At 35.3% G+C, this 14,171-nt stretch overlaps 1 protein-coding gene across 1 annotated transcript in view; it reads right to left on the reverse strand.

Annotated features, from left to right (window-relative positions):
• The window catches only part of LOC145664397 (splicing regulator SDE2), a 44,180-nt gene extending 30,254 nt beyond the window's left edge, over positions 1-13,926 (reverse strand). Inside the window, exons 1-3 of the mRNA XM_081731065.1 lie at positions 13,745-13,926; positions 5,790-5,904; positions 3,169-3,280 (exon numbers count right to left, since the gene is read on the reverse strand). Coding sequence (XP_081587191.1) covers positions 3,169-3,280; positions 5,790-5,904; positions 13,745-13,849 — 332 coding nt within the window. The 5' untranslated portion in view covers positions 13,850-13,926. The remainder of the gene's footprint in view (positions 1-3,168; positions 3,281-5,789; positions 5,905-13,744) is intronic.
• Positions 13,927-14,171: the final 245 nt, after the last annotated feature.

Here is a 14,171-nt window from a genome sequence, read left to right on the forward strand (position 1 = left end):
CCATAAACACTCACTATGAAATTGAAAAATAGTTTTGTAATTACACATATAAAATCCACCAGTATTTATTTCATATCAAGCAGAACATAATTTAGTAACTAAGCAACATGAGCACAGTATACAAACTACAGATAGTTGTTTATTCCGCATAGTCTGCTTTTAAGCTATTAATTAATTTCATTTTAGAATAAAAAGTGATTACTTCAATTCACGAAACGAAACTAGCTACTTCTGCGATGCAGATTAAGAACAGGCATATCAATACAAAGTAATTACCTATGTCCCATCGCTTGGACAAGATAGACTCTTAGTATCTTTAAAAATAATATACTCGTACAATTACACAGGAACGTACGCAGGAGGTGGGTTTTGGGGATTCGGACCACCCCAAAATCCCGACTTTTCTTTAGTCTGATTTTAGATCACCAAAAATCTTTGAATGCCTCGTGAAATAAATTTTCGAGAACATGCCTGCAACTAGATACCTCTACAGTGCATATTAATAATAGGTATGCCAATACAAAGTAATCACATGTATCCCGCATTTTGGACAAGATATACTCTTAATACCTTCGTAAATGGTATTTTATAAGCGACGTCATATTCCTCGGTGCAAGTTTACTTTATGGGGGCCTTAATAATCATAAATATAGCGTTTTCTTGGCTGGCAATATTCAACATAAAGTAACTTAAGATCGAACTACAATAACTTACTTTTTTTTTTCAGATAATGGCAACGTCATATATATGAACGGATAAATGAAGGTGTGTATATTTCAGCGTTAACTCTGGAACGCCAGGACCAATTTCAAGCAAACTTGGTACACATATGGCTTACAGCAGGGAAAAAGAAATAATGCGGGGGTAACACACCCTACCGACCATTTAGAGGGTGGAAAGTGGATGGATAGAAATAATCGAAAACTACCGATATTAGAGTCGAATTCATAGTTTCTGAAATTGCAAAGCTGATAGGTAACATTTCTCATTTCATTTAAGCTCAAGTTTAATTGAGGGAAAAGACGTCCCTAGCACCCCTAGTGGGTTATGGGTGGGATGGTGTGACGTAAAATTATTTGAAAACGTCCAATATTAGTGTCAAGTCCATAGTTTATGGGTCGCTGTGATGAATAGCGACACTCCAAATGCCGTATAAGTTCAAGTTTAGACGTCATCGACATGATGGGTGAGAAATTGTGAAAATACAATGTCCAAAATGGCCAAGGTTAGTATCGAATCCAAAGTTTTCGGGGTCCGGAAATCGACTGATCCGTTTGAAATAACTTTTGGAACAGTTATCACTCACCTCTAGCTGGGTGTTAATCACGCCACTTTGATTTCAAAATTTATTCAGGGTGTCTGCCAAGCAAGCATAATCAAATTCCTTGACAAAATTATAATTTTTCCCTGGCTCTATCGCTATATTTTTTCTATATTCTACTCATGAAAAATAACTTATTTTTAAAGTGAACTGTGTTTTCATCTTTTTTTTTTTTTTTATATATACTTATACAATATTCTACAAACGTACAAACGAACCAATTCATTTATCTGTAATTTATGACTATTTTAGTGGCCTCCCTTCACCTCTCACAGTCACCCTTTCCACTTCTATTTATTTTTATTATTTAGTCATCACACCATAAGAGAATTTTAATACCAACATCTCAATGGCCAGCCAATACTGCTGAAAGAAAACGCTGTTACAGCTTGCGTTATAAGAAACTGGAGCATGGCAAGGTTCCTCAGTTAAGCTTCGCTGGGGAAGAACAAGCACATAGGAAACAAAGAAAAAAAAAAAAGAGTTTATATGGGAGAATAGGAAAAAGTAAAATTAAAAAAAAAAATAGCGAGAATTAGTGACTAGTCCTCAGAAAAAATAAATGCTAAGACATTTAACATATTGCTAATATATAGCAATTTAAACCATCACTGGAACTGCCCTTGGCTTGTATTTTTAATAATTCAATGACTGAAAAATACAGGAAATAAAGGACAAGATAAAATATAGGACAAATATACACAAATTTCCAAAATATAGGAAAAAAATAGGAAAATAGGACAGCTGGGAGGCCAGGGTTTCTGATAGCGTTATCTAAGTAACAAAAAAATTAATTTTAGGTGGGTTTTATGGAAAACTGAAAAATCTTTTTCATGTTATTTCAGTGGCATCCCAAAATGTTGGTACTTCCGGTAGGGCTATAATGACGAAATTTGGCATGCTTGTATGTTTACAAGGTGCGAGACCGTAGCCCGAGCTAGCGCTAGCCGTAGCCCTTCTGTATGAATACCATATTGGACCCGGGTTCAATTCCTCGTAGGAGCTCATGCGCTTCGGATTCCACATAAGGTCTGACCCAAGTCTCCTACAGCCTCACTCCTGAAAGAGATGTTAAAGTTCCCCTAGCAATGTTGAAAATTAACCAGGTCTCAGTATGGTAATCATACAGCAGGGAGGGAACTCTGTTTTTGTATACATACGAGCTGAAATGCCCGCTTTCTGCACGAAGAGAATACTTTCATGGAAAATAATTGGGTCCCTTTCCTTCTTAGAATACGCGTTTCAGTGAAAGTGTAATGATAAAAATCCATAAGAATCTCTGAAGAGTCACAACACGATTTTTATTTAGAACTAAAAAACGTTAAAACTAACTGCCATTGAGTTCTGCAAAAGAGCAGTATTTCTACTAAAATAATAATAAAGCGTCACAAAGTAACAATGGAAACGCACAGAAAAATCTGTCCACTGGGCTAATGGGAAGCCGAACACTTTTTTTTTTTTTTTAATTATATCATTTGTTTACTTCGTTCGCTTTATTTTGTTTCTGGAATTAAAAAAAAAAAAAAGAAAAAAAAAAAAACCTTTAGTTGAGGAAGTTTTGGCGAAATAAGCACCACTAGGTAGAAACAAACATAACTGTATCTATAATACGCCAAAGGTTCGTCAACGGAAATATCCATTGCTAATGGGTTATTCCGACACATTTTCAGCACATGGTTCGTTACTCTTTCATAAACACGAAAATTTAAACTGATTGGTTTGATATTCTCTATTAAAGTGTTATATATTTTGTTACAGAAATCTTTTTCTGCAATCATATTTAGCAGTTTACTAATTACAGCAAATTTATACCAAAAAGGCATTTCCACAATAAAACAGTTAATTACCTTTTTTCCTCGTTGATATCCCGTAGTCTTCGACCACTCAGATCCCTGCAAGCTTCTCTGTTTGTTGTTTTCTCAATTTGTGCACCAATGGCTCGTAGCATAGACCCAAAACCTAAAAAATTAACAATATGTACAGTTTATCTCTTAACACAATTCATAAATAGAATAAAAAATAAAAGATTATGATAATTTCAGAGCTTCTTTCTCTTACGTAAATACGAGATGTGTTGCACAGGCAGTAAGACTGGACCACTGTCGACGAATCGATAATGCTGCTGCCTCCACCTTCACACGGAAGTTAAGTTAATCTTTGCCGTTGACTCAGTACATGTTTGAACTTATTCCAGTTGTTACTCGATTGTTGAAAGCGTTTGAAGTGAAGTTGAGTTTGTGAGGTGCGTTACGAAAATCGAAAGGCAAAAACGTGAGCAACATTGTATCAAAGTTTGTGTATCAAAGCATTGTAACAAAGCTTACCGAATTTGCTACTGTGACTTATAACGAGTTATAAAGGGTTTATGGAGAACATTCTCTATCTACGGCACAAAGTGTTCAGATTACACAAATCCTTATCGGAAGGCAAGAACAAATGGATGACGAGTTTCGTACGATAAAACCCTCAGCTTCAAAAACGGGTGACAAATGTGGAAAGAGTGAAGTCTCTTGTGAGGTCAGATCGTCGATTGCCGGTAAAAACGATCAGCAGTAAGTTAAATTTGAACGTGTTTACCCCCGTCAAATTTTAACACAGGATTTAGACATGAGAAATGTGTGATGATTCCAAAAAAATCCTCACGACTAAGTTATCTCCATTAATAAATTTCTGGCGGGAAAAAAAGACATTCCTGTCGTTCCTCAGCCTCTCTACTCGCCGAATCTCAGTCCCTGTGACTTCGTTTTATTCCCTTTGCTCGAAAAACATGAAAGGACACCATTCTGGTATTTTGGATAATATCCAGAGGAGCGTAACCGACAAGCTGAAAAGAATTCCAGCAGAAGCCTTCCAGTACTGTTATGAAGAATGGAAACAACGTCTCCATCGCTGTGTAGCTGCCCAAGGTGATTGTTTTGAAAGATATAAACTTAATTTGTAAAAATAATAAAATCCATCATTAAAAGGAAATTAGTCTCATTACTTTTTAAACACATCTTGTATTATGACAGTGGTTCCGCTAAAATGAAGTTTGGTTAAAATCTACGACAGAACATCATAATTCTTCCAAATAGTATTCATATTATACAATTTCCATATATTGTATCAAATACAACCCACGATTTTTCAATTTACAGTCATTTCACATTTTCATTTTCATTGCAATTTGGCATTTCCTTTAAGGTTGTGGCTCACAGACGTCTCCCGAAAAGTCAGCATAGTATTCAGATCTATCATAAGATGTGAATTTGAGAGCTGTAATGCGCAAATAGCAGCACGTTTGTTCGCTTCACTGCTTAATTTAGTTCTATAAGTTAGAATTTAGTGACCTGTCTTCTTCTTCTTCTTTCTTTCTTTTTTCATCAGATTAGAAACTATTTATTTAAAAAAAAAAATCTAGGTTTCGTAGCGTGCAATAACTTTTGAAATATATTCGTATTATTTCCAAACTTTTGTTGAAGACACAGTCAAGAATATGATGATTTTGCCCAGCGTTTCTTTCAACAGACCACACAAACATATCTTGTCTTATGCACAGAATCGTACAAGAATTCACTGTTTCCCGCCAGTTACAGTAATTTCTCGTCCCATAACTGCTGTTGCCGTTATAGTTTCTCATACTGCTATCTGTTATTCATCGTTATTGTTAGACTAAAAGAAGCATTATATAGGAAATATAAATAAAATTAAGAACTCTAACGCAAATGTACTTTACAATCCAATTTCTTTACAGTAGCGAGGGAAAATGGTTTAATTCGGACAACTGGAAATACATAGCTAAATGATGGAGTGATGAATAAGCTTTATCTGACTGTTTCTGCGTTAGTTTTTAGCTCTTAACAATAATAAATCATTTTACTTATAATTATGATTTCTGAAAAATGCTTTGCACTTCCTAGATTCTCCCCTACAACCTTGTTCACAGAGGATTATAGCAGTAGGAAGAACAATAACACTGTGAAAAATACAAAGATATCGATTATGTAACCAGCAGTTAAGACAAGGAGTTCTTCCCACTATTCTACCCTGGTGAGTTCGTTTCTTATTTTTCTTGATGTTTTTATTTTTCTCCTGTTTCTAACCTCTGCGAACAAGGCTCTAGAACAGAGCCGAAAGCCAGGAAGCATAAAGTATTTACAGGAATCACAATTACATGTAAGTAAAATGATTGTTAAAATTCCTGAGAGTGTTAGAATATTGTTTGAAATAGTAAATCAATTTTATTTTGAGCGTGAGCGCTCAAATGAAAACTACAATCAACAGTGGCAGCCTATGCCTTGTAAGTTATTAGAAAATAATAATTTAATTCTAACAAACTCCAGTCCAGTAAACACAGCAATAAAGGAAACTGAATGATGTGCCTCACATCAACTTTAACTCACTCTCATCTGTAACGAAACTAATGTTCTACGTCAAGGATTTCAATTTATCATATCAATATATATATATATAAAAGCTTTGTAATTACCTCCTTTTCCTCCAACAAGACGTGGCACAAGATGAAGTTCACCGCCTGAAATGACATCTTCACTTCCTATCAGTTTCCCGTTTCTCAGGAAATACGAATCAACTGCGATTTCACCCTACAATTAGCAAAGAAACAATTGTTGCAAGGTAAGTGAAATTAAACGCTACAAGAAAAATGATGATCTAAATAATAATAATAATAAAATACTTGCTAATGCCATGCAAATTTTCCCATTAACTAACATAAGAAAACTGAATGGACCCTGAAAATATAGTACACCAGAAGAGGCAACGGTCATCTCTCGAGTCGATATTTGTAACCAACGAAATGTTTTGTGTATTATGTAATACTAGTTACAAGGCAAATATTTTTGCAGTCAATCATTATCATATTACTATGTAGTCTATATTAGTAGGTATAGTTTCTAATATAATATACGAAGTAAACAAAACAAAAAAAGTATTCCGTAAATTGTAATACCGAATTCCTTTAGAAAACTATAATAGAGTTATTTACTTAAAAACTGAAATTGATGCATTTTTAAACAAATTATTAAAAATGATGAGTGGAAGAAACTCCAATTTCGTTGACTCCGTCTCTACGATTCTTTTTGGACGCTTTCGGGCACTTAAGTTGTGTTCTTAGCCTTGTTCACCAGGAAAGTTCCTTATATTAAGGTCAAATCACTTTATAAAGACAATTTGCACTTTTAGTGCAAGGATTCATAGTGGAAAAAGAGACTGGTTGTTTATGTAGAAAATTTTTTACGGCGTACAGACACAACGAAATTAGTGCTTCTATTCATCATTTTTTATATCGCCAAGAGTAATTCTCTAAATGACGGGCATGTACAAAGAAGGTAGGCTAATACAGAAATAAATCTGAAAATATGTTCATTGCGTAGAAGAAGAAAATGTTTGATATATTAATATACAAAATAATATAACGATCATCGACATCATAAGATCTAATGGCTTCTAATATCTTAAAAGACGAAACGAAAATTTCTGTCTGTTGTTATGTAACATCTTTAAAGGATGTAAATAAACAGTTAAAGAACGTACGGAAAACATATTTTCCATTGTAGAAACTTTGCTTTGTTTTAGTAGACAAATTACTCGCTGAGCAAAACAATATATTTTTATTGTAATATATATATATATATATATATATATATATATATATATATATATATATATATATATATATATATATATACAATAAACGTATTGTTTTGCTCAGCGAATAGTTTAAATTTAAGGAAAACTTAATTATAATTTCAACATTCACCTTATGTTCCAGGTTTCCAGACTTTGTTCGTGCTATCATCTACTATATATTTAGGAGAAAAATGTCCCTTCTTCAGATAGCGATGGATTAAAAATACACACAGTCCTAAGTAGGACTTGAAAAACCCCATCCGGGTCCATGTGGTTTCTTCGAATTTTATTAGCTTCTTTTCATTTTGGGGAAAATTCTGATTTTCTTTATGAACAACAATGAGTATCGAAAATTGGTATCCACTAATCTGAGCAAAAGAAGACCAAAACTGCAAGACCAAGACTGACTCCCTTACTATTAATAGTGACGAGCAAAACAAGACCAAGACTATTATAGTCTTGATCTTGCATGTAAAACTAAGACTGAAACTGCATGCAGAATCACCTCTCGAAGTTTCTCGGTCTCTTTTTGGAATATATATATATACACAAAGTGTACCTTAATTAGTGTAACAAACGTCAGAAGATTATTAGGATACTTAAAAAAGTCCTATGAGCATAGAACATAAGGGCAACATCAGAAAAGTTAGCGAGGGCCGAAAGCGTCGGAAGAGTAAATTTGAAGTGGTAGATATCGAAAACCAATACATTTAGAGATGAGTGTCTTAGAAGTCTACAGGTGGGGGTGGCATTGCTATTCAATACGTAGTTATTCAGTTCACACACACAAGTGACGCTTGTGTTCAAGACGTTACAGCACAGGAGTTCAGTCATTGTGCTGCGAGTGCTGCTCAATGATGATAAAATGTCCCTACTTTTAGTATATATCATCGTTTAAAGAGAGGATTATTGCGTTCTATGGATTGTTATACTGTGCTCATATTCCCACAACATACATTTGTGCTTTTCATCTGTTATCACTGCAATGTTACCTTCCATGAAAGACTGGCAGTGAGCATAAGGGGTGTACCCACTCCCTTGTAATAGGCTAATGACACCTCTGCTTACGGGATTTGAATTCACGACCTCTCGCAAGGAGCAAAGACTTCCGAATCCAAGGGATTCAGTTTCCTTGAATAGTTTTCCTTAAAAAATATTGAGGAGCTATTTAAAAAATATAACATTAATGACAAGTTACTGAAAACAAATAGTTAAATCTAAGGAAGCTGAAACAGTTGAAAACGAGGAAGGAAATAGACTACAATAAAAAATATTATTTACCAAAATGATCCTACTTCACCAATCGCCAGTGCTTCCTCCAATTATTATTATTTGCTCCTATGATCACCTTATGTACACTTACGATTACTTTTACACACTAACTATTATAGGAATATCGATCGATTGTGGAGTATGTAGTTTAACGCCCAAAGCATGAGTTTTGATATTTCTTCTCTGGAAGTTCGTTTCGATTGATACACAGGTACAATACAACTAAACTATTTTAAAAGTACTAAACAAGTTAATACAGTTTTACGATAGCACAATTTAAATACGTATATACACTATTAAAAAAATTAAGTTAAAGTTCGTAGCGTATTGCATTGTTGCAAAAAAAAAAAAAAAAAAAAAAGTATTATACAATTCCGTTTTTTCACCTCGTTGCTTACATTATTATTGTTTTCTGCAACAGAATTCTGTCGGAATTACTTGTTATACAAAACATTTGTTGCACGCAACCGCAAATGTGACTTCTGAACTCTGTAATTTCTGCAGTCTATGCCCTTAGATTGAAAATATGACCTTGTTATTGAAACAGCATTTAAAGACGTATCACCTATCCGATTTCTCTTCTTATTTTTGACATCTGTCACCATTTAAAATATTCTTTCTGCTTCCGCATCTGAATGTGGCAAACTAAGTACAACTTTTGACAATATTCCCACATTGGGAAATTGTATCTCCCCGGTGAAATCCTTGGTCTCTGAAATTTCACGCCACATTTCGTTTATTTCCATTTTACTCATACCTGCTTTCTGTTCTTTAGTGAAAGAGTCTGGTAAAATTCTCCACTCTATTGTTACTTGGTTTCTATCAACAATATCACTGAAGAATTTTCCCAGTTCTCTTAGCTCTGAAAGTTTTCTTCTTCCTTCAACAAGGGCAATGTTGGAATCCAGGAAAGCCATTTCCTCGAACAAATCATTTGTAGAGGGTACACGTTTTAAAAGTTCTTCACCAACCACAATATAAAACTGCAAATACTTGTTCTTAAAATCGTTCACACCATCAACAGGAAGTTCGCAAACAATATCTCCACATTCCGGCCCAACATATACTTCATCCAAGGGAAGGAAGTGCTGGGGATTTGATACGTTCAGAAACGTTAGGACATTTGCATCTTTCAAAACTGTTGGTAAAAGGAAATTTTGGCATATTTGTTTTAACAATAAGACTGCATTCTCTGATATTTTATGAATCAGTACACTTCGGGATTGAAATAGGGCACTGAATTTGTTAAAATATTCTAAAACATATTTGAGAAACAACATATAAGCTTTTGTGTACTGGTTGTTGAGTTCTTCCAAATTAACTCAGCACTCTTAAGATGATCTTCAATACAGCAATCTGGAAATAATGAAGAAGCACGTCCCAGTTCTCGAGCAGACGAACAACGCATTGATGAAGAGTTAACCACCCTGTGGAACTTAATTTTAGTATTTCCTTTTTTTCTACGTTGAAACATTCTTGTAACTCCTGTAATTGCAAGCATCGTTTGGCACTACCTGACACGTAATTTGAAACCGCTCGAAGGAGAACTTTTGATGATCTCGGCAACTCGGCAATCAGTTGTTGATATTTCAAGCTAGAAATCCTCTGTTTTAAGTCTTTTCCCTCTTTTCTCAGTATTCGTCCCTTCCCTGGACCAATGGAAAAAGCCTAGTCGCTTGAACCTTTCGACAGGGCGGAGCACCCTTGATTTATTTATGAGCTTGAAAATATTTCTTTCTAGTGTAGTAATGCCGCCCAAAGCAATAGCAACACGTGCAGCGTTGGTTCATTCACAGACATTTGGTAATGACATCCTCAAGCCAGGCCGCGGAAGGCTTATGAAGAAAAAAAAAAAGAAAAAAAAAAGTTTGTCACTTTGTGTGTGAGGCTGAAAAGATTTCCACCGTCTTTCGTCATCCTACCGCAATGTTTAGTATCATTTGCTAAAGCGCTAAATTTTCCTACATTTTATCTCATATACGTAAAATCTCTCTTTTTCCCCCTCCTTAAAAAAATCTTTGCTAAATCTCCCTACGCTACGGGAAATTTCCCTCAAACTAGCATCACTGGTGTTGTTACGACAGGTAGAGTGCTTGACTAAAACATAATGCGTTATTCAATCAGCGAACAAGCTGACATGCTATTTATGTACGTTCGTGTAGATGGCAATGGACATGAAGCAACATGACTTTATCACGAGCGTTATCCTAACAGATGCCAACCACCATACAGGATATGTGCAGCAATTTATCTGCGCGTGTATGAAATAGGGATGTGCCCAAGTGAATGATGGTCGATCCCTGTTGCGTTGACCATTGGGCGCGTAAGCGCATAAACGAGGATGTCGCTAAAAAACACTAGATTAGGTACCTTCTCTATCGACAACTTTGTGTCTTCGAAAAACGTGGCTTCACTGCTGGATTTTTCCAAGGACATTTCATACCATCAACATGATTTTCACCTTTGAAAATGTAACTATTCCACCATTTCTTTATTTTTAATGCCTTTCTACATTTGTCACACTTTTTGCTCAATTTCAATAATTCGTGCCGCTCCACATAACGTAGTAACTCTTTTCGGGTTAACTTTACAATGCCCGCTCCAGCTAGTATACTCACTTAGAATCGAGACATTACATTCTATTAATTTTATGAAAATGGATCAAAACTTCCCTAACCTTAAGCTAACCTGTTCCTACCTCTACCCAACTTATCCCTATCTTACTCTACTCTAACCTACACTTCTACACTATATCTTTTCAAAGCGGCCCTACTTATCGATGCGCAGCTGGAGTGTGTATTGTAAAGTTTACCCCTCTTTCTTTCCTTTTACCAACATGGGTTATAAAAGTCACAATCGAAATGTCAAATCAGTCACATGCAACTGCCATTTTTGAATGCTGGGAATTAATTTTCTCAATGTGCCACAATGTTTGATGTCAGCAAGAATCCACTCAGAATACTACCAACACAGCTTGTACTATTTGAAAACACCACATTACATTTCTTTTGTTAGCACGAATTTCACAAAATAATAATAATAATAATAATAATAATAATAAATAAAAATAACCAATTCGCCTATTCTTTCGTGTAAATTTTACGTATTTCTTTTTAATTTCTAAACTTATTCTCTCCCACTTAATGTAACACACAAACGTCACCGAATTACTTTCAGATTATGTTGAACAGATGGGGGCCAAAATTAGCTTTAAAAAAAAAAAAAAAAGTATACAGGAGAAATACACAAGGGTGTAGGAATACACAAATTGAAGTTTGACCGTTCTGAGGTATGGCGGGAGGCATTACTCGAGTAGACGGTTCTACCAAATTTTCGCACTGCATTTTCCGGTTTCTTTTTGCAGAACATACACTAGATGAGGAACTAGTGCATAACACACAAACACCAACCAACTTATGCTAGCCACTAAAAAGCACGATTGTTATCTAACCGAATCACGAGAGGAGCGCAACAGGGGAGCCCGAGTGGATCTAGGGGGTGAGTCCGTAGGGAGCAGGCACGTCAGCGACGAGTGGCATACGCATAAACGAGGATAGTGGATGGACCACTGCGAGGAGAAATTCGTCTGTTCTGAATGTTTACTTCTTTTCCACACTTCGCACGATTGATTTTACGTTTCAACATATCATGATGCTGCACAAACTTTATAATATGACGCTCTTTATCACACAATTCTTTGTAACAAAACCGTATGTTTGCAATACATCCAACACTACCAGAACATTTACGCACTGTGTTTCCACCTTCTTCGCATTCTTGTATTCCTCCGCCTTCCGCTTCAGTAAATAGTTATACTTTGAATACTTTCACTACCATTCAAAATGTACTTCAATATAATATTCAAGGGATGGTTCTAGAACACTAGTCCCCCCATATAGGTTAGTTAGCTAGGTTGGTTCCTTTCTGTATCAAAGTTTAATATTAAATTCATATGGTATTGCCGAGCGAGTGAAGGCGGGTTAGAGCCCCGCAGGACACGTTGTTTTCTGTCTTTATTACAAACAAATGAAATCTTTGAGCTTTACGTACCACGGTTATTCCGGTTAGGCTAAAGGAGACGGTGATGATGAGTAATGAATGAAATGGTGGAATGAAGAAAGTGGACGCACACGGTGTTTGTCCACCACAAAGTTCACTTGGCGGGGGCTGGGATCGAACCCGGGACCCCAAGCACCAGAGGTGAACGCTATACCACTGAGCCACTGCGGCCCCTGTCTTTATTACAGCTAAATGGGAAGGGGGACCTGTGTTCCAGAAACTTGTCAATATTCAATGACAGAAATTACTTATATTCACATTCTTCTTCGTTTATGAAAAGTGTTTCAAATCCTATTTTGGCTTAAGTTTAGAGTTGCCCCTCCAGTCTGTAGGTGCCCTTGGACTTTGCAACACACAAAAAACAGTGCTTAAAGTATTAAAAATTATTACATTTCACTTAACTTTAGTACTCCGTTGGCTTTACAAAAATTTAAAAGGTTTTCTTCATTATTTTTGAGCATCCATTACACCTGTTCGCCATATTCGCCATATTTTACAACTACCATGCTGCTGAAACCTTCCGCGAATGCTTCCGCATCCGGCAAATAGTACCAACTTCCACATATTTTTTCTCGTATTAAACATAACTCTCATGCCGAACTTAAATTCCTAAACATCAAATAAAAACTTCAAAATAATCATTTCTTACCTCATTTCTCCTGTAAATTTTCCTGATTTTTATAAAAAGCGGAGGGGTAACTCTAAACTTAACCCCCTATTTTACTTATAAATTTTGTTTTTGGTAGAACCGGCTCCTCGAGTGAACCCTGGCGGGATCCTGAAGGTAAGGAAAGACATAAATAAGGAAGCAAACGTAACCTAACCTAATCTGGCATGACCTAACCTAACGTGACGTACCCTAAATAACCTAACGAAAATTAACCTTAGTTTTAAAAAATCACTGAAAATTTACCAGGAAGTAACAATTTTTGCTAATAAATGTCCCCCATCTGTCCGTCATATGCCCTACTTTCTTAACAATCTGCCTCAAGAGTATCAACTAACAAACGACCTGATATATTTAGCTACATAACAATAAGCAATTAGAAATATAACGCACTGAAAACGATTAGGTGGGCTATCAGTGGAACCTTAGCCAATTAAAGAAAGGATCATTACTTTTCAACAATTACTTCATACTATTTTACCTGGACGCCCTAATACAAAACATGGGTTTCATGTACATTTAGCACTATTACTTTTGACCTTATGCTCACATCCACATTATTATTATTATTATTGAGACAACTGGCAAGGGCGCCGATTTCTCTAAATTTGAGGGGCGGATAGGGCGTTCAGATGCAGAAGGTATATATATAAAGATTTTAAGACGCGCCCTTGACAACTGAATAAAATATAATGCATTTTATACATACTGAAAAAAATCGCAGCATCCATTTTATAGTTGAGTAATTACTTGCTATGAATTGTTAGGATTAAATATTTACATATTACCATACGTACCATTATCTGATACAAATTTCTCTTCAAATGCTCTGCAGAAATCGGTATTTCTACATTCAATAAAATTTCTTTTTTAAGATACTTAACAGTAATATTAGAATGCATTTTCTGATTTTAAAAAGCATAAACTTCCGTCAAAACAACCCACAACAGAAGTCTACAAATGTTTCTTCGTCTTCTTCTTCTAGAAAATTTTCTCCTTCTTCTTCTTCGACGCCAAAATTATATATAACTTGATATCGTACACATACAAATTCCACTTTGATGAAATATTTGATACAATATATGATGGAATATTTGTTCGTCTATAACAGGATTTATAATTAGTAAGACAAAGATGAAGCAACGACATCATGATTTTAAGATCAATATAAGGTAGAGCGTTGTAAATGTGGGTAATAAACTTTAAGAATAGGTGAGGATAAGG

This window comes from Thermobia domestica, chromosome 11 (assembly GCF_964235325.1).
Source record: "Thermobia domestica chromosome 11, izTheDome1.hap1.1, whole genome shotgun sequence".
Classification (NCBI taxonomy): domain Eukaryota; kingdom Metazoa; phylum Arthropoda; class Insecta; order Zygentoma; family Lepismatidae; genus Thermobia; species Thermobia domestica.